Genomic DNA, 21,208 nt, shown 5'->3' with positions numbered 1-21,208 from the left:
ACTATTAAAGAGAGAACCAGAAAGCTATTGACACAACTTTTGTAAAACAACTCTTTTATTTATTGTTTCGTAAATTTTTGTTGTGTGCAAAATTGTTAGGAAACAACTTTAAGACCTCACTGAATTATAAAGAAGGAAGGAAGAAAAGCAGGAAAGAGAGAGAAAGAAAGATTGATTTACCTATGTAAACAAATTTAAATTAAGAGTCTGTCTTTAAGCTAAATTCTTAATCTGACATCTAGTTTTATAGAAGGGAGTATGTCACCAGTGATTACCTACATTGGGCCACTGATACTGTGATGGAACAGAAAATAATCATGAAATATGGATTGTCTCAGAGCTACATATGTACAAATCTGTAAGAGAATTACTGCATGGCAGAAATAATCAGAAACAGAGGAGCTTTCAATTAGAGTGGTCCTGGAAAAGAAAACAATTTTACTTATTTCAGGTGAAATCATGATTGAGTTACTCTCAGAATCTAAATCCCATGTTCATGGATTAGAAGAATTAATATTGTTAAAATGTCCATACCACTCAAAGCCATCTATAGATTGAATGCAATCCCTGTCAAGGTTCCAACAACATTTTTATAGAAGTAGGAAAAAAATTCAAAAAATTTAAGGGACCCCAAAAGATCTTGAATAATCAAAGTAATTCTGAGAAAGAAGAAAGCAAGAGTCATTACCCTTCTTGATTTCCAGCTATATATTAAAGCTGTAGTAATCAAAACAATATGATACAAGCATAAAAAAAGACACACAGACCAGTCAAAAAGAATCAAGAGCCCAGAAATAAACTCATACAAATATGATCCACGAATATTTGACAATGGTGCCAAGAAAACTCAATGGGGAAAAGACACTCTCTTCAATAAATGGTGCTGGAATAATAGGATATTCACATGTAAAAGAATGAAACTAGACCCCTACCTTACACTGCTCACAAAAATTAACTCAAAATGGATGAAAGACCTAAATATAAGACCACAAACCATAAAATTCCTAGAAGAAAACATAGGGCAAAATCTCCTTGACATGTTTTGGCAATGATTTTTTTTTTTTAAAGATTTATTTATTTATTTATTTTAGAGAGAGGGTGTGTGCAAGTAAGGGGAGGGACAGAAAGAGAGGGAGAGAATCTCAAGCGGACTCCTGGCTGAGCGTGGAGTCCAATGCAGGGCTCAATCTCCTGACCCTGAGATCATGACCTGACCTGAAATGATGAATCTAGCGCTTTACCGACTGAGCCATTCAGGCACCCTGGCAATGATTTTTTTAAATATAACACCTAAAGCACAAGCAACAAAATAAAAAATAAACAAGTGGGATTATATCAAACTAAAAAGCTCCTACACAGCAGAAGAAATGATCAACAAAATGAAGACAACCTATGAAAAGGGAAAAAATATTTGCAAACCGTATATTTGATGAGGGGTTAATATCCAAAATATATGAAGAACTAATACATCTCAGTAGCAAAAACAACTACAAAAACCAAAAAACCTCCCAAATAATCAAATCAAAATGGGCAAAGTACCTGAATAGACATTTTTTTCAAAGATGACATACAGTTAGCCAACAAATACATGAAAAGGTACTCAATATCACTAATCATAAGAGAAATGCAAATTAAACCCATAGTATGATAGTTCTTCACACCTGTCAGAATGGCAAGCATCAGAAAGACAGGAGTTAACAAATGCTGGAGGAGGGAGCCCTTGTGCCTTGTTCGTAGGAACGTAAATTGGTGCATCCACTAAAGAAAATAGTATGGAGGTTCCTTAAAAATTAAAGATAGTATTACTATATGATCCAGCAACTCCACTTCTAGGAATATACATGAAAGAGAACATTATGCAGAAGAGCTATCTGCACCCCCATATTCATTGCAGCGTTACTTATAATAGCCAAGACATGGAAACAACCAAAGTACCCACTGATGGATAAATAGATTATTATTATTATTCAGCCATAAAAAGGAAGAAATCCTGCCATTTGCAACAACATGAGAGCATTATGCTAAGTGAAATAAATCAGACAGAGAAAGCAAATCCTGTATGATCTTACTTACATGTGGGATCTACAACAAATAAACAAACAAACAAAACAGAACTCATAGGGAAAAACAATCTGACCTGTGATTACCACAGGAGGTGGGTAGGTGGAGAGGGAATTGGATGAAGGTGGTCAAAAGGTGTAATTTCCAGTTACAAAATAAGTACTGGGGATGTCAGGTACAACACAATGCTGTTAATTCAATCCTTCATATTTGTAACATGCATTTTAACTGAAACCCAAAACATAAGAAATTCTATTTAAACCAAAAACTAGTGGCTGACTGCAGCACACTTTATAAGTAGCTAATAGAATCAAATTATTGACACATTGGAAGTTCAGTTTGCCTATTGAGAAATGGACACATCAACAAATTAGTGATAAAATACTTGGCCTATAAATTTTATCATAGACTTGATAAACAAGAGAGTATCAGTAAATATTTGACTGGAGAGTTTTGGGAGCCTCCCAAAGTCCAGTCAGGGTGCTTTGATACAATCTCAGGGAGGAAGAGCAGGAGGATGTGACAGTGAACCAATTGTAGTGAGGTGTGTGGGCTACCTGTCTGGGGAAAGGCTGTGGGGGAAAGAAAGGAGATGATCAATATGGAGCATTGACACAAGGTCAGAGAGGCAGCATTTGTCTGTGCATCTTTAATGACCTTCGGGGACAGGAAGCCTGACCAATTGTCACAATGATCCTAGTTACCTGGTGATTCTATGTCTACAGCCTAGATGGATTGCGGGGGTGACCAGCACCCCTATTCAGAAAGATCTCTGATTAGTCTCTCTTGCTTTGATTTCATGTTCACCAATCAAAACATTAGGGAATAAATTATCTTTCTGAGTAGATACTTCCACAAAAAAGGAATGTATTGATCAGCAAAGTTCTTTGCTTATTATGTAGTCTCATCTTGAGTTTTAAGTAAATGAACATTTAGATACTTTGGTTTATGCACTATCCCATTGTGCTTTGGGTGCCATAATAGAATTCCTGAATAGAATTTCCAAAGCTGGACCTAAAAGTGAGGACCAGACCTTAGACTCAGGTAACCTCACTGAAGCAAGATGCAGAAAAAGAAACAGAACCCTTCCTAACAGCAACAGATGAGACGTCTGTTTTCTTATAAACATTACTGATAAATTATCAAATCATCTGGACATAGAAGTAATTTAAATAATATATTAAAAATTCTTCACATATGACCAGGGTTTATTTGATTTTAGGTTAATATTAAAAATTTCTATGCTTAACAAATCTTCTCAATTTGTTTTTTAAACACATAGGCATAGGAAAATACATGGATATGGATACACTCAAAGCTACCCACTTATAAACTAGTAATTCCTTTTCCCAATTTTCTTTATTCCCTCAACATGAAAACATAAATGAAAAAAGAAATAGAGAACAAACCATGGTTTTCTGACAGCTAAATTTAAAGCCAAATAAAAAGGAGCCCGGGGTACATTAATATTCTTTCAGTACAGTAGCTCTGTTTCAAATTTGATTTCTTTCAAAGCAGTGGAATAGGCTTGTTAATTTTTATATCCTGACAGTTAATAAACATTTGTCAAAGGGACAAATAAATGAATACAAATGAATAAACGTCTAACAATCGATTTCTTTATATTAGATTTGATTTCTTTTAAAATGTATTCTACTATAATCCTGCCAAGTTCAGCCCATTCCTCCCAAAGGAAGTAAAGTATAACAATTCAGAATAATTGCACCCCTGGAGATATGTATTAAAACCGATTTTTAAAAATTTGATAAGACTGAAGGATTTACAAAGGGTTTTAAACAATTAAATTTTGAATATACTTCTCCCTTGTCTATTTTTTTTTAAATTTTCTTTAATACCTATATGACATGTATCAGTTAAAAACAATCAAATGAAAGGCAAACAGATTAAATTTCTTCTGGGCTGGGGGAGTTAAGGTAGTGGCTCAACACTGTGATGGGTTCCAGGTCCAAATGTCACCTTTGGGCACAGAGATGTACATAAATTTATATATGTACAATTTCAGAATTTCCAAAGTGGTAAACTGTTGTCTGGTTAATAAATAATCAGGCAAAACTAAATTTCTAAAATAAATATCTAAGAAGGAAATCATTTCCTATATAAACATCAGAACTCAATGGAACCTGTGTTTCAAAAAGTAAATGTTGAAGGGTGGTGAGCTGGCAAGTTCTCTTCTAAAGTAGTGGACTTGGGTGAGGCAGAATTCCTAAAATAATCACTTATTGTGAATCTATAGCTCCACTGAACTGTAGGGCTGCTTACGTATAAGTAGCAAGGAAAAACTAAAAACTAATTTATCTTATTGCTTATATAGTTATAAGCCAAGACTTTGCCAAGTTGTCTTATGGGATAAGGGTTGATAGGATAAGTGATTTTTCTGGATGGAAGAACTATTGTGAACGGTAAAGAACCGAGTGTCAGTTCCATGTAATGATAGCCTATTCAAGAATCTGTTAAAGGTTAATAGCTGATCAGACTCTTGAGTGTTTCCTATGTACCGGGCACTGTGGAAGCACACAGTGAAGCAGGTCGATGGTACTGAGCTTTGTGAAGATTTTCTTGTAAAAATGTGCCTCAGGAGAAAGAGCAGTGATAAATAAAAAGATATACTTTAAGCAAAAAAAAAAAAAATCCTATAAAAAGGAAATTTTAAGTATTATTGACTATGTCACCCTCCTCCCACCTCACGCACGAGCACCTAACACCTTGGTCCCCTTTCTATACTTTTCCCATCCTCACTACAAAAACTAATCTTCCAAGCTATGAAAAATCTAACATTTACACATATTTATTGAATACATTCTAAATGTCCTTAATGCCAGGCTTAATGAAACATAAGCATATGACAAAGATTTAGTATCCATTTGGCTTCCATTGTAATAAATAGCTCATAGATTTAGTATGAACTGTGCCTATGTTGACATTAAGTAAATCCATAATTTATACAATAACAACATATTAATTTTCCTGATATAACATCATTCTATAATATAACCTATTGTAATTTTCTTTGGATAGGAAGATTATTCCATATGTTCGTTCTATCTATATCTATCTATCTATCATCTATCTATCTATCATTTTGAGAGAGAGAAAGAAAGAGAGAAAGCATGAGTGGGGCAGAGGGAGAGGGAGAGAGAATCTTAAGCAGGCACCACAACCAGTGCAGAGCCTGATACAGGGCTCAATCTCACAACCCTGAAATCATGACCTGAGCCGAAATCAAGAGTCAGACACAACCGACTGAGCCACCCAGGCGCCCCTCCTTATGTTCTATATAAATCCATGACACAGAAATTACTTACTCCTTTTGGTAGTGTCATCTTTTTCAAGTAAATGTCTATCACATGGATGTTCCACCAATGAAACAAATCAACCAAATCCTAAACGCCTTTATATAATTTGTCCATAAAATATACATCTAAATTTCCCCTGAAACTATTCATACAGAATGTAAAAGATGAGCATATAAGTTTAACATTAACAAAGACTATTTCTCTTTCCAACACTTAAATAAAGATTGGCAGAAACAAAGTGATAGTCCACAAGAGCAGGTGCTACCACATGTCTAACAGGAATTAATGATATAGCATAATAAGGTAACCTGGTTAGCTCCCACATTTGGACTCAAGGACCTCAGAAAGGAAAACCACCTGAAGTTGGGCAGGATCCTGCTTTCTGGGAGCTTCTGTGGGAGCTGCAGAACCCTCACTTCTGTGCCTGATCAAAAATGTGGCAGAGTCCTCAGAAAAGGAGCTTTTATTCTCTGATGACCTCAACCTAGTTGGTAGCACCTGAGGGCTCACTGGAGGGGTGGGCTGTGAGATGCATGCAGGCCCACCTCCACTGGGAAGGAAAGACAGAGCAGTTCTCTATTTCTGCTCTCATCCCCAGCAGGACCCACGATTAGACAATGCAGCCAGCCACAGAACACACCTTTGAGACATCAGTCATTACAGTCCCTGAATACTTGGCATTATTTGGATTTCATGAATCCCAGCACTGCCCTAATTCGCAAACCTGCAGACGGTTCAGGTGAACCTCTAAGGAAGCAGAACCAGCGCGATGGTGAAGAAGCTCCCGTCCTTCCCCTCTGTCCTTCAGCTTCTCCCCACTGTAGTCTGGGCCCCTTGTGGAGCAGCAGAGGTGGGAAGAAAGGACCCTGAAAAATCAGCTGATTCCAAGCAACAAGTCAAGCTGTGGAGATGCTGGAGAGAGCAGGTTACGGAGACAGGGAGCAGAATGGGGAGTCCGAGGAGAGCCAAGATGTCCCAGTGGGGCTTATTAGAACATGTCTGAGGAGGGGTTTTCTAGGGCACAAACCACCCAAGTAGGTCAACCTTGGAAGTATTCTCTAATCTCTGTTCTGAAGTGAGGAGATTCCAGATCCAGTTCCTCGGGGCAGGGGAGGAGAGAACCCTCTCTAAGGCAGCTTCCCCTCCAAGCTTCCTGCCTCTTCTGGGATTCGGAGAATGTTTTCTACCTATGATGTTGTCATATTTCTTTATATTCCACTGTTTTCTTATACTAGATGTAAGGAGGCCAAAAGGTTATTTGGGAAATCTCTTATCAGTCAATCATGCGATTTACAAACTAATTAGCTCATTACAGTGTCTTGCTGGGGTTATCATGAAAACTTGGGGAAAACTGGTCACAATTATCGAGTTTGGAGAACATATCCACTATGGGAAGAAACACACAACCAGGGACACCAAAAATGGCTCTTAATCACGTGAAAATCCTGGTGCACACTAGGCAATCCATAAATATTGGGACCTTCTTTTTTGTTTGTTTCAGGTGACTCGCAGAAAATGTGGAAATCTAGAAACTGACATATAAAAAATAGCATACTGAAATCTTGAAGACAATAGGATATAGTTCTCTAGTGTATCTGCTGTATGACCATCTGTTACAAAAAAGTAAAAACTTTGAACTAAGATAATAAGAAAATTAAATATAAATATTTATGATAACAAACTTTAACTTTGGGAAACGCATCATCTCAAAATTACATGTTTTCCATTGCATATCAAGGTAGCATTGCTTTAACTTGTGGACAACTTCTAAACGTGGTCAGAGTAGGGGCACCTGGCTGGCTCAGTCTGTAGAGCATGCGAGTCTCAATTTTGGGGTCATGAGTTCAAGCCCCATGTTGGGTATAGAGCTTACTTAAAAAAAAAAAGTGGTCAGAGTAAAACATAAACACATATAAAACATAACCGTATAGAAAGGAAAATAACACATAGTTAACTCTTAAATGCAATGCATATATTCTCAAATATTTACATTATCTGTCCACATTGGGCATTTTCTATAAACATTGATCTTAATTCAGCCTGCGTTTATAGCTTGTGATTATAGCACGGTCCACCAGACTTTGGACATAATTTCCATTTGGAAGTAGAATAAAAATCAATACACTGATCATTTAAACACTTCCCAAAGTAAATTACCTCAGTAATTGGTTTGCAAAATGTTGTCTTTTGATTGATGAAATAAGTATCTGAGTCAAGGATGAACATATCTTCAGAAAGTCATAGCACATATAATTGATGGAAAATAACAATTGTTATTTTCAATGTTTCACTTGGAATCTTGAAAACTGGGGAAACAAAGAGGCAGAATTTGTTAAAGTTTATTTTTATTGTGTTTGTTATTATGTATATCCAAGGTATAGAAACTTCAGTTATAGACATCTAGGTTCCTTATGAGAATTGTGACCTACCGGGGGGAATTTTTCTGCAGTTTTAAAGAAATACCCTTCTATATTATTCAATTTCATTTGCTCTGATTCTATTCTCTTTGAGTCATATTTTTTTTATTCATTTCTCAGATTTTTGAAAAGAGAACTGGGCTATCTTGAATAATGGACACAGGCACTCCTTTCCCTGGGGAGAAACATCCTTCATTATAAAGATTGAAATTGGCATCTGGGTTAACCATGATTATCTTGTGAGTTTTGTGAATGTCACTAAGTTCTGACCATTCTGATCAGTTCCAGGTTAATAGATAGAAAACTAGTTTATGGACCTACCAAACTAATGACCAAGACTTAAGCCCCTAAGGTTTTTTGTTTTGTTTTGTTTTGTTTTTTAAGAGAAGTTGATTTGACTTTCCTTTTTTCCCTTTTTCTAGGGTCCATTGAGCCACTGAGGACTACCCATATGTTCCTTAGTGCTCACTTAACCCTTTTTCTTTTGAGATTGCTGTAGTCCACATGGCATTCTATATAGAGTATCAGGAAATTCCTGGGTGGAGCTGTCATTTGAGATTTGTTCATTTCAGGAATAACCAACATATAATAAATCATGCACTTTCCCTATTTTGTTTCCTTTTTAATCTTCAAAGGATCAACTAGCCCCTTGGGCATTCTATCCTTTATTCATTTCCTTTTTATCCATCATTCACTGTGTACTTTCCTGTGACCATTCTCTTATAGAACTTCTCCCCTATCTCTATTTTCTAAACACAACAGTGGAGAACTCTTTCTAAAGCTTATACACTATGTAGGTGATGGCTTTTGCAAATCCTCTCAGATTTCTTTGAGAAACTTGGTTTTATCTTTCAAATCGAGGAGAGAAAAAATAGATTGAGTATAACGGGTAAACAGGGACATGTATACATTTTTAAATCTCAGATATAGAAGATTGTGAAATTGAATGAATTTAGCCCATGAAATGTAACTAGGAATGCTGACCCAAGGTGAAGCAGAGGATTGGATTCATTATCCCCAGATGACCTAGCAGTGATGAGAGACACTGACCCTCACTTTCTTTACCCAAAGAGAGTACACAGTCTCACAGGCTGATTCAGGGTACTGTGCTTAGACCTACATCCTCTTTAGAGGCTCACCTTGCAGGAAAGAAATAATTTTGCTCTAGAAGGTGGTAACAGGAAGTGTTCACAATGAGTCAATCAAGATCAAGATTTTCTGTCCCAGGAAACTGTTAGTAAGTGTTATGAAAAAAAATTTTCATGTGATCAAATAAATTTGGAAAACATTGGTTAAAAATTGGAATAAAAATCTTCTTCACCATAGAAATTTTTAGTTTTCACTATGCTAATATGAATTGTGAGCTCTAAAGTAAGGCATCTAATATGCAATAATTTTCAAACTCCCTTTACCATAGAATTTATTTTTAAAGCCCTTGAGAAGCTAGTGTTTTGAGAAAAACATTTTGGGAGCCATGAGGCTAGACCATAGCTTGATGAAGATATTATAAAGGGTATTGTTCTAGATCTACAGCTTCCAAATCCTGGTTCATGGACCAGCTGCATCACAATTTGGTAATATTTGAAGATATAGATCTCTCGGATACATCCCACATCTATTGAATTAGTAATCTAAGTGGTGGTTCAGAAGATGGCTCTATTTTTAAAATTTTTTTATTGAAATTCAATTTAGTCAACATATAGTGTATTATTAGTTTCAGGGGTAGAATTAGTGATTCGTCAGTTGCATATACCACCCAGTGCTCATTACATCAAGTGCCCTCCTTAATGCCCATCACCCTGTTGCCCCATTTCCCCACCCACCTCCCCTCCAGCAACCCTTAGTTTGTTTCCTAGAGTTAAGAGTTTCTTATGGTTTGCCTCCCTGTTTTCATCTTATTTATATTGTCTCAGATAATTCTCATGCTAAGTTGGGGGTGGAACCTCTTGAGATAGTATCTTCTTAGGTTATTGTCAGCCTGGATGCCATAATCTTTTCATAAGTCTCTCTCTATTCCCAGCACTCTCTTCAAGGCGTTGTTCACTTCTAAGTTCCTGAGACTATAGATAAGAGGGTTGAGCATGGGATTGAAAATGCTGTGAAACAGGAGGAGATATTTCTTCTGCTCCTTGGGGTTCCCATATCTGGGCCCAACATACATTATAATGGCTGTGCCATAAAAGAGTCCAACCACACAGAGATGGGATGAACAGGTGGAGAAGGCTTTTCTTTGACCTTCCCCAGACTGGATTCTAAGGATGGCACAGAGGATGCACATATATGAGATTACAATTGAGGAGAGGGGTCCCACCAGCACAGAAATTGCTCCAGCCAATACCACAATCTCATTGATGTGTGTATCTACACAGGCAAGTTTGAGAACAGCCATGATTTCACAGAAAAAGTGATTGATTTTCTGGAATCTACAGAATGGTAAGGGTAGAAGTAACATGAGATCAATCAAAGACAGAAGGACTCCAATAGTCCAAGAAGTCAGCACCAAGGTGATGCAGACTCTCCAGTTCATAATGGCAGGATATCGGAGTGGGTGGCAGATGGCCACATACCGATCATAAGACATCACAACTAGGAGAAGACATTCTGTGACAGCAAATGTCAAAAAGAGAAAGGTCTGTGTCAAGCAGCCAGCAAAGGAGATGGGCTTGTCTGGCTTCAGGAGGTTCACCAACATCTGGGGCACAGTGTTGCAGGCATAGGCTATGTCAACGGTGGCCAGGTGGGAGAGGAAGAAGTACATGGGGGTATGCAGTCGGGAGTCCAGCCAGATAAGCCCCAAGATGAGCCCGTTCCCCAGCAGGGTGCAGGCATAGAACAGAGAGAAGAGCCCAAAGAGAAGAATCTGAATCCTCAGGCCAAGGGGGAATCCCAGTAGGGTGAACTCTGTGACAGATGTCATATTGTCTCCCATATCCCTATGACAGAATAAATTGAGTTAATATTTATATTTAAAAGAAATTTTTAAAAATAAATTTATGTTAATTTGTTTGAAATCTTTTTATAGAATAGAAAAGTCTTCAGAAACACTTTCAGTAGGGGGAGACAAACCATGAGAGACGATGGACTCTGAAAAACAAACTGAGGGTTCTAGAGGGGAGGAGGGTAGGGGGATGGGTTAGCCTGGTGATGGGTATTAAAGAGGGCACGTTCTGCATGGAGCACTGGGTGTCATACACAAACAATGAATCATGGAACACTACATCAAAAACTAATGATGTAATGTATGGTGATTAACATAACAATAAAAAATTTTAAAAAGAATCATAAAACATTGTGATTGAAATAAAAGAAGAGACTTTCAGTAAATTTTTGTGTACTTTAATGAATGTTCAAAGGTAGCCCTGAAATAAATTTAAAAATAGATACACACACACACACACACACACAAATACATGTTTCCTTTGTTTTTGTTAATATTTTTGGCAGAGGCTAAATGTTCAAAATAAATATTTTGTCACACATTAATCAAAAACATGGTTTTTGTTTCATTCAGTGAGCTACCCCATGTTTTCAAATAAATTCTGCCTTTATTTGCTTATATTAGTCAAAACTATTCTTTTTTTTCCCCAAAATAATGACTCCTAACTGATACACATGCCCAAGTTCTCAAACTGTGAAAAGTCTAATCTTGAGTTGGAAGGGATCACTAAGGATAGAATATCCTAGGGTTAGATATACCATTGACCATATTCACCATTAGCCATTAACCTTTCACCTGCCTGTCTAAACACACTCTCCACTCTTGCATCTACTGTCACCTCCACAACTAATATCTCACCAAATCCCCTCTTGATTGAGTATAAAGACTTATTTTCAGCTTAAAATATCAATTTTATTATTTAGATTTCCACAATATTTAGATGAACATTTATGTGAATGACTGAATAGATTTGTACTATTGTTTATCTAAACATAAAAACAGAATCAGTAACTTTTTTTTAAATTTTGACTCAATATTGATAAATACTCTAGAAATACCCAGTTTTAGACACCATCTCTGCAGGTGACAATAGCTACTGTGAAAGATACTGCAGAAGGGGTCTCTGAAGTCCTTTAGAGATTGAACTAAATCATCTTACTCTATGATTCCACAATTAAAATTAAGAACAAACATGATATTGCCCTTCTCCCTTATACTTCATTCCCATCCTTTCTGTAAGATCATCTTGTCTTGGAGACAGCAAGGATGAGCAATAAATCTTTAATTTAAATGGCTACAAAATTATAAGCTTGCTTAAAAATGATCCCATTTGTACCAAAACTCTCTTATTACCATTCCAATAATAAGTGTTATGTGCAGAATGTTGGAAATAATTTTGAGTTTTTATTGATCTCCTATAATGTACCTACCATTGTTCTGCAGGTGGAGCTATCATGATAGGAACTCCGAGCTCCTACTCACTGCTAGCCCTCTGGCCTCACACTACTGCACATACTAAATAGATAAGCATTTGTACACTTATTCAATAGCTCTGAAGAGTCTTCCTTGTATATTTAGATATTTAACTTCTCTCTACGAGTGACAGTTTAAATCTAGTTTTTTAATAAAGTGCTGTTTTTTTTAATATTAAATGTCTACGAGAAAGTCACTTGCACACACTTACCTCCTTACCTTAAAAATAGCTACCAGTCAAAAATAGCCATTAATACATTGATTGTATTAATATATTGATAGTTTAAAAATATATTTTACTCAGAATATCCTATTATTTAAACTATCAATGAGCAAACTTTAAGCATTAATAACAATGTACTTTTGCATGATATTAAATTGTGATAGTAAAAGCCAACAGGCAACGAAAATGATGTTAAAATCTATTTGACCAGAACTCACAAAGGTGATTAGGAAACCTGTGTGTCTAGAGATGACTGCTGTATAAAGACCCCAATAAGTCTTCATGCAGAAAAGGCAAACATATCTAATGTGGTTGAAGTTACTGACGGTGCTAGGAGCCTTGTTGCTCATCTGAGAACTGCCAAGAAAGGGTCTTTGCTCTTCAAGTTGCCTTTAAGAGAAGGCTTTATTAACTTATCCTCTCTACAAGGTACCATCCCAATTGCCATGAGAGTTCTGTGTAGGGTATGAGACAGTAGGTCTCCTTTGTACCAGCATGCTCCCTACAGAGACATGAAGAACTCAACCACTGTTATCCTCCTGAGGGTAGAATGCTGGCAGTCCCTGTCTATTTCTGTCTTTCAGGAAGCCAGAGAGATAGTGAGATCTTTAGAAGTTAAGGTAAAAACAAGTAGTCCCTTCATAACTAACTGGTACCATATTCTGGCACCACATGAATATTACAGCTACCCAAATACATGAATTTGTTACAGTTTCATGAATTTTTATGTTGTTCCTGGTCCTAAACATTCAGGAGGCACTTGGGAGATTCAAAGATCCATGCCTGGTTATTCTTTGATAGTGAAATAGAACCTTGACATTAATTTCTACAGCCTTATTTCCTTTAGCGTAGTCTAAATTTCCAACCATCCTGAAGGTGGTAGGAAAATGAACTTGAATTCAAAGGTCTTAATCGTTACATCATTTTAGATAGGAACTCAGATCCTAAATCCTTGAGCATAAATCTGGAGATGTGCGAGCATGCTGGGAATTGAGGTTAGACATGCCCTGGTATTTGTTGACCTGTCTGGAAGAACAGATGAGCACAAGGGCTGAGCAAAGTTTACTTTAGAAAATTTTCCCTTTTTGATAACTTCTGATCCTGCCCTTATGGGATAGATAGAGCTCTATAAAAGCAGAGGGCCAACTCCTGCCCCCTCTACCCTTATGGATGAAGTTAAATATATGTAATCTACCTACCAAAGTAGGCATATACTATCACAGTATATGCTGCAGGATGTTATCAACAATCCAGTGTTCTAAATCTCTGTGTCAGGTCATAGTTTCTATCAGGTCTATAATTTCTGAGTAACACAGTATGAGCTGGGAGAAGTGAATCCGTTGGTAATTTTCCCATTGTTACTTCCTTAGCTGTGAAGCAGGTCTAATGAACTAAGGTGATGTTATGTTGGCAAGCATAACAGAAATCAGATATTCTAATAGCTCTCCTATAGAGGTACTGACCAAGGTACTGCAGACAAGAAAGGGAAGTTCATAGTTGTAATGTGTATCATCCATAATCAGGATGAATCATTGCTCATAAGGTGGAAGGAACTGGAATGCCGATGACTGACTTATTGGTCCCCTTAAGAGGAAGGTACCATATTGAGAGCCCAGCACTGGTCTCTGCTGCTGATAGAACATATATTCAGCTGAGCAGAGCAGCAGAGTAGAGCAGTCTTGGTGAGGGGCAGCCTACGCTGCTGGATTCATGCAAAGCCTCCATCTCTGTTGCCATGGCTACTGCATTTGTTTGCTCACTGTGTAATCACCAGGATGGCCAAGAACAAAGGTTGGCTGACATTCTGACTGAATCATCTTATACCTGATTAATGATGGGCTTTTAACAAATGCACTTTTAATTTATCTACAGATAAAAACGACTCAGAAGCTGCTTCAGGCCATAATCTATTAGAATTATATCCTGGACAATCTTGAGGAACTGGGTTAACCAGTTATTTTCATCATTTGACTTTATCCACAGTATTAGAAAAACAAGGCATTATGTCAGTTTAGAGGAAATGTGTGCCTAGTAGCTAAATCCAGTCCCTTATATTTTATATTTTTCTTTAGATCTTCTGCTTTGTAGATATAATTTTTCATGACATCTTCCATGGAAGTCCCTTTCAGCTCATTCTGGGCATCCCACTTGGCCTTGCCAAGAGAGGTCCAACATTCCAGGTCGTTCTGCATCCATGTCACGCAGAGTCACTTGCTTATTTGGCATTAACGTAGGATATGCAGATTCTCCTACTTTGTGCTCTGTTCACCTAATATTCCAACTGTGCTCCTTCCAGGTGCATGACCAACCAGTCATACCATTTGCCAATTTCTAGGAGTCCATGCATATTCTCACTTCTGGCAACTTCTGTCCGCACAAGGTAAATGACTACGTTAATTGCCAGTTCTGGGCAATGACAGTTTTACCCTTATCAATTACTTTTAAAACCCCACACCCGCATGGCAGATACACTGCACAGAGCGGGAAGAACCATCAGTGATATAAGTGATACAGGAATGTGAGGATCTGGGCCATTCTGCTTAATTTTGTCTTTTGCACTTGTTCTTCCTGAGTTATACCACATTCTTTGCGTGAGGCATGGCTGCCGTGATCACTCAGTCTTATGATTTGGTGGGTCATATAACATCTCAGCTCAAGATAGGCAATCCTGCATTTATAGTTACTTGAGACTCTATGAGTAGTCTCTGCTAAGGTTCAATAGTATATGAAAAGTTGTGTTTTTGAAATGTGTATTGTCTTCTGGTATAGAAGGAAATATCCTGAAGCAGAGTCCCTGTTGCCTGTGCTACGATTTACTGATTGGGGCTTGCCAGAGACTCCACATGACATCTTCATCTACCTTCCAATCTATGTGGTCGCCTGATCAAATGGCCCAAGTGTTAGAGCTATGAAGTGTCTAGATCCAATACTTTGTATATATTGACACACCTGTGTAAGTTCCATCCAGATCAAGGTGTAGAACATCCTCATCACAACAGAAAATTCCTTTGTCTTCTCCCCTCACCCTACCACCTCTGCCCCAAATCACTTCCTTATTCTGAGGGAATTCTGACTTCTATTACAACAAATTAGCTTTGCCTGTTTTTGAGTCTCATATAAATAAATTATACAGTATATACATACGTTTTTCTGTCTGGATTCTTTGACTCAATATAATGTCTTTGAGATTTATCCATTCTATCATTTTTTATGCTGCATAATATTCAATATGAATAGTTGACTATTCTACTGATAGATAATGGAATAACGGAAATTTGGGTTATTTCTAGTTTGTGGCTGTTGTAACTAAAATATTCTATGAATATTCTTTTTAAAAATATTTTATTTATTTGAGAGAGAGAGAGAGAGAGACAGAGCATGAGCTGGGGGGAGGGACTGAGGGAGAGGGAGAAGCAGACTCCCCGCTGAGCAGGGAGCCCAATGCAGGGCTCCATCCAAGGACCCTGAGATCATGACCTGAGCTGAAGGCAGACACTTGACTGAGCCACCCAGGTGCCCCTATGAATATTCTTATACATGTTTTCAGTGGGTGTATACCAAGGATAGAATTGCCAAATCCTAGGACAGGCACATGTTTAACTTTACTAGATACTGCCAAATGGTTTTTCAGTATGGTTTTATAATTTTAGTTTCCCACTTGATATTAATTGTATATTAGCCATTGTGATAGTTGTGATTTTATTGATGATTAATTGTACTGAACACATTATATGATTATTGATCTTTTGAATAACCTTTTGTATGGAGTACCTGTTCAAATCTTTTGCCCAGTTTTTGAGTTTTTTCCCATCATTGATTTGTAGACATGCTTTAGAGAATCTAGATCTAAGTGCTTTGTTGAACATGTGTACCAAAGCTCTCTTATCCCAGATTGTGGTTTGCCTCTACACTTCCCTACTGATTCTTTTGATAAACAGAAATTATTAGTTGTAATGGCATCAGCTTAATTTCTTCTTTTATGATTAGTGCTTTTAGCTTCCTGCTTAAGAAAACAACCTACCCAGAGGTTTTTCTCCTAGAAGAATCATTTGCTTTCATGTTTAGATCTAAGATGCACCTCAAATTATCTTTGTGTATGGTATGAAATACGGGTGGAGTTTCTTTTATTTTTTTTTTTTGAAAGATGTCCAACTGAAAAGGTGTATTATTGACCCATCTAATTACATTGGCAATTTTGTCAAGAATACTGATGAAATACATATGGATCTATTATTGTATTCTCTATTCTGTTGATTTCTCCTTAAACTAATATGGTTAATTCAACACTATATATTAAGCCTTATAATCAGAAGTGTAAAGTTTCCAATTTTGTTTTTTCCAAAATTATTGATACTTTCCTTAAATTTTCTTTTTTTTTTAAGATTTTATTTATTTGTTTGACAGAGAGAGACACAGCGAGAGAGGGAACACAAGCAGAGGGAGTGGGAGAGGGAGAAGCAGGCTTCCCACGGAGCAGGGAGCCCGATGCGGGGCTCGATCCCAGGACGCTGGGATCATGACCTGAGCTGAAGGCAGACGCCTAACGACTGAGCCACCCAGGCGCCCCGATACTTTCCTTAAATTTTCATGTGAATTTTTCTGTAAGATTTATGTTGTTAAATATTTGTTTTTAACTTTAAAATTTTTCATTTTTAGTTGAACTTTTATTTTGATATAATTGTAGGTTCACACGCAGGTGCAAGAAATAATACAAGGGTTATTATATTACCATTATAATACTGTGCACTCTTTACTATTTTCCCTTTGGTAACATCTTCCAAAACTGTGATACAAAATCACAACCGGCTTGTTGACACTGGTTCAGTCCAGGTGCATAATATTTTCATCACTACAAGAATCTCTCATGGTGCCTTTTTTCTAGTCACGCCCCCCTCCTTCCCACACTCACTCTGTCCTTAACCACAACCTTTTCTCTGCTTCTATAATTTTGATATTTCAAAACTGTTACATAAACGGAATCATATAGTATATAATCTTACATAACTGGCTTTTTTTCCTCTGGAGATTCATCAGGTTGTTGCATATATCAATAGTAACTCTTTTTTATTGCTGAGCTATAGTCTATAGTGTGGATGCGCCACAGTATAACCATTTACCTGCAGGTGAACATCTGGATTGTTTCTGTTTTGAGCTATTACTAAAAAATCTTCTACATTTGTGTATAAGGTTTTTTTTTTTTTGGTGTGTGTATAAGTCATTTTCCTGAGATTTATGTTTTGGTATTTTTAAAATCGTGAATTAAATTTCCTTAGTAGTTACAGGATTATGTGAGTGAACTCTTCATATTAGGTGAGTTGTGGTAGTTTGTGATTCTCAAGCAAGTGGTTCATTTAATCTGAGTTATTTGTAATTTCCTTTATCACCCTTTGATGTCTGTAGTGATATCCCCCATTTCATTCTAATATTTTTAAGTCGTGTCTTTACAAGTACTATTGGAGGTTTCTAAGTTTTATTGATATTTAAAAAAACCTGTTTTATTGATTTATGTTGATTTTTGGTTTTAAATTTCAGGGTTTTCTGTTCTTATATTAATTCCCTCCCCTCCCCCGCTTGCTCTGACTTTATATTGCTCTTCTTTTTCTAGGTTCTTGAAGTAGGTATATCTATTATTCATCTGAGACTTTCCTTACTTATGTACTTATGTATTTATTCATTCATCTAATTCCAATATAGTTAACATATGGTGTTATATTACTTTCAGGTGTACAATATAGTGAATCAACAATTCCGTACATCACCTAGTGCTCATTACAATAAGTGCACTCCCTCATCACCATCACCCATTTCACCCATCCGCCACCCACCTCCCCTCTGGTAACCATGAGTAAAAGTTCTGTTTCTTAGTTTGTCTCTCTTTCCTTTGCTCATTTATTTTGTTTCTAAAATTCCACATGAGTGAAATCATATATGGTATTTGTCTTTCTGATTTTATATTCTCTAGCTCCATCTATGTCATTGCAAGTGGCAAGATTTCATTCTTTTTTATGGTTGAATACTATTCCATTATATATATATATATATAATATATATACCACATCTTTATCCATTTGTCTATCAATGGCCACTTGGCCGGCTTCCATAATTTGGCTATTATAAATAATGCTGCAATAAACAGTGTGCATGTATACCTTTGAATTAGTGTTTTTGTATTTTTGAGAAGTATACCCAGTAGTGCGGGTGCTGGATTGTAGGGTACTTCTGTTGTTTTTAATGTTTTAAGGAACCTCCAGACTGTTTTCCACAGGAGCTGCACCAGTAGGGCTTCCCACCAACAGCGCAAGAGGCTTCTCCTTTCTCCGCATCCTTGCCAACAGTTGTTTCTTGTGTTTTTTATTTTAGCCATTCTGACAGGTGAGAGGTAATATCTCATTGTAGCTTTGAGATTTTTCCTCTTTTCTAATGCATATTTATTGTAATATAAGCATTTATTGAAATATTTCCCTCTCAACACTGATGTTTTCATTTTCATTCAGTTCAATGTATTTTTTAAAAACTTTCTCCCTTTTTTTTTTTTTGAGAGAGAGAGAGTGTGAGTGGGAGTGCATGAGCAGGGGAGGGGCAGAGGGGGAGAAAGGGAATCCCAAGCAGGCTCCACGCCCAGCATGAAGCCCTATGTGGGGCTCAATCTCATGACCTTGAGATCATGACCTGAGCTAAAATCAAGAGTCAGACGCTGAACCAACTGAGCCACCCAGGTGCCCCTCAATGTATATTTTTTAATTTCCCTTGAGATGACTTTAACTTATTTAAAAGTAATTTTAAAATTTTCAAATATTGGGAGATTTTCCTATTTTTCTTATTTTGATTTCTAGTTTGATGCCATTGTGGTTGGAGAACCCACTCTGTATGACTTTTATTTCTTTTAAATTTGTGGAGATATTTTTTATGGCCTAGACTAAGTCTATCTTGGTTTATGTTTTTTCCTGATTTCCTGTGGGTTACTTGACCATTTTTTGAGTTCCATTTTGATTTACCAATAGTGCTCTTGTTGTATCTCTTTGTATACCTTTTTGGTTGTTTTTCATAGCTTAGTGGTTACTCTAGATATTATATATACATCATCACATTCAATTGATGCCATTTTTTTTTTACCAGTATCAGTGAAGTACAGAAACCTTATCTCCTTTTATGTCTTAACTCTCTCCAATTTATAGTATAATGGTCTTCAATTTTCTCCTACATAAGTTTAGAATAGCACCAGATAATGCTATAATTTTTGCTTGAACCATCAAACACAATTTAGAAAACAAGAGGATAAGAAAAGCCTATGGAGTTTACTCCTAATTTTGCTTATTTCTTTCTTCCTGATATTCCCAGTTTCCTTCCTTTCTATTTAGAGATATCATTTCTAAACAGTTTTGCAGTGTAAGGAATTCTATGTTGATAGTTTTTAATTTCACTACTTTAAGATGGTATTTTGGCTTCCATGATGTTTGGTAAATCTTACTGTTCCTTTGAAAGTAATACAGTTTTTTTCCCCCCGACCAATTGTAAGGATTTTTTATCTTTCATTTTCCACAGTTTGACTAGTACATTTCCAGTGAGGTTTCTTTTTATTTTTCCTTTTTTAAAAATTTGAGCGTAATTGACATACAATGTTAGTTTCAGGTGTATAACAGTGTGATTGGACTTCTCTACACATTATGCTGTGCTCACCACAAATGTAGCTCCCATCTGTCACCATACAATGTATTATAATATCATTGACTATATTTTCAGTGAAGTTTTCTTAGGTTTATCCTGCTTGAGTTCTTTGAGCTTCTTGAATCTGTATTGATATTGCTTATCAGACTTTATAAGTTGTCATTATTTCTTTAAATAATTCATCTGTTCCATTTTTTTTTTTTTTTTTTTATTTTTCCTTCAGGGACTAGGAAATTAAGGTTAGACCTTTGGAGTATTTCCCACAACTCTACTTTGTTCTCAAGTTCTTTGGTTTTTTTTTTCCCTCCCACTACTTTAGTTTTGGAAATATATTTTGAACTGTATTTGACTTCACCAATCCTGGTTTCAGTTGTATTCTGTCTTCTGTAAAATATATCTAATGAGTTATTTATGTAAAGTTTTTTTTTTTTAGATTTAGAATGCTCACTTGATTATTTAACAGATTATTTTCTGTTGAAATATTCTGCTGTCATTCATTTTTAAATTTTCTTTATATCGATTATAGGTATTTTGATGTCCTTGAGAGAAACTCTCAAGAGTTTTGAGATTTCCATCCACACCCCCCCGCCCCCCGGAGAGCCATTAAATTACTTGAAGATATCCTTGTTCCTCTTATGGCCAGGTTTTAGGCTGTGTGATGGTGAGTGTATTTTATTTTCTCCCTTACTACTGGGATATATAGCATCTACTCCTAGAACATGACAATTCACCCAAGATGTGGGACTTCTGGAATCCCAACTGAGTTCCTAAGCTTTTTACCAGTATCTCCCCATTCTGGCTGGATCTGAACTCCAGTATCTTCCCCTGCATTTTTTAGTTCCAGATTCTCTGTTCTAAATTCAGTCTCCTGGCAGCTTTTTCCTACTAGATCTCCCTTAACCCATTTCCTTAGTCCATTTTCACATAATTAAGGAGAAAACTAAGAACTCAAAAGGCACTTTCATTTATGTTTCTAGGATTTTCTTTCTATTGCTATCCCTCCTGTGGTACACTGACCCCCAGTTCCTAACTGACCTAGCAGACTTGAACTCTGATCACTGCTTTCTCTGATCCCTGTTTGGGTTCCATATTCCTGCATGAAGACCAGGGAAATGCC

General features: G+C 36.7%; 1 protein-coding gene across 1 annotated transcript; it reads right to left on the bottom strand.

Moving 5' to 3' along the window:
* Nucleotides 1–9,788: 9,788 nt before the first annotated feature.
* Nucleotides 9,789–10,736, bottom strand: OR2A7 (olfactory receptor family 2 subfamily A member 7). Its single transcript, XM_028106372.2, has one exon. It carries the CDS (start codon nucleotides 10,719–10,721, stop codon nucleotides 9,789–9,791), a length of 933 nt encoding a protein of 310 aa, XP_027962173.1. The 5' UTR covers nucleotides 10,722–10,736.
* Between the last annotated feature and the right edge of the window lie 10,472 nt (nucleotides 10,737–21,208).

The sequence above is a fragment of the Eumetopias jubatus genome, unplaced genomic scaffold (assembly GCF_037043125.1).
Source record: "Eumetopias jubatus isolate StellerSeaLion01/CBP00866 unplaced genomic scaffold, mEumJub1_p1.0 scaffold_14, whole genome shotgun sequence".
NCBI lineage: Eukaryota > Metazoa > Chordata > Mammalia > Carnivora > Otariidae > Eumetopias > Eumetopias jubatus.
This window is presented reverse-complemented; position numbering and strand designations above follow the sequence as displayed.

Excerpts from the sequence above, each read along its gene's own strand:
- OR2A7 (XM_028106372.2), bottom strand. The coding sequence starts at position 10,721 with ATGGGAGACAATATGACATCTGTCACAGAGTTCACCCTACTGGGATTC.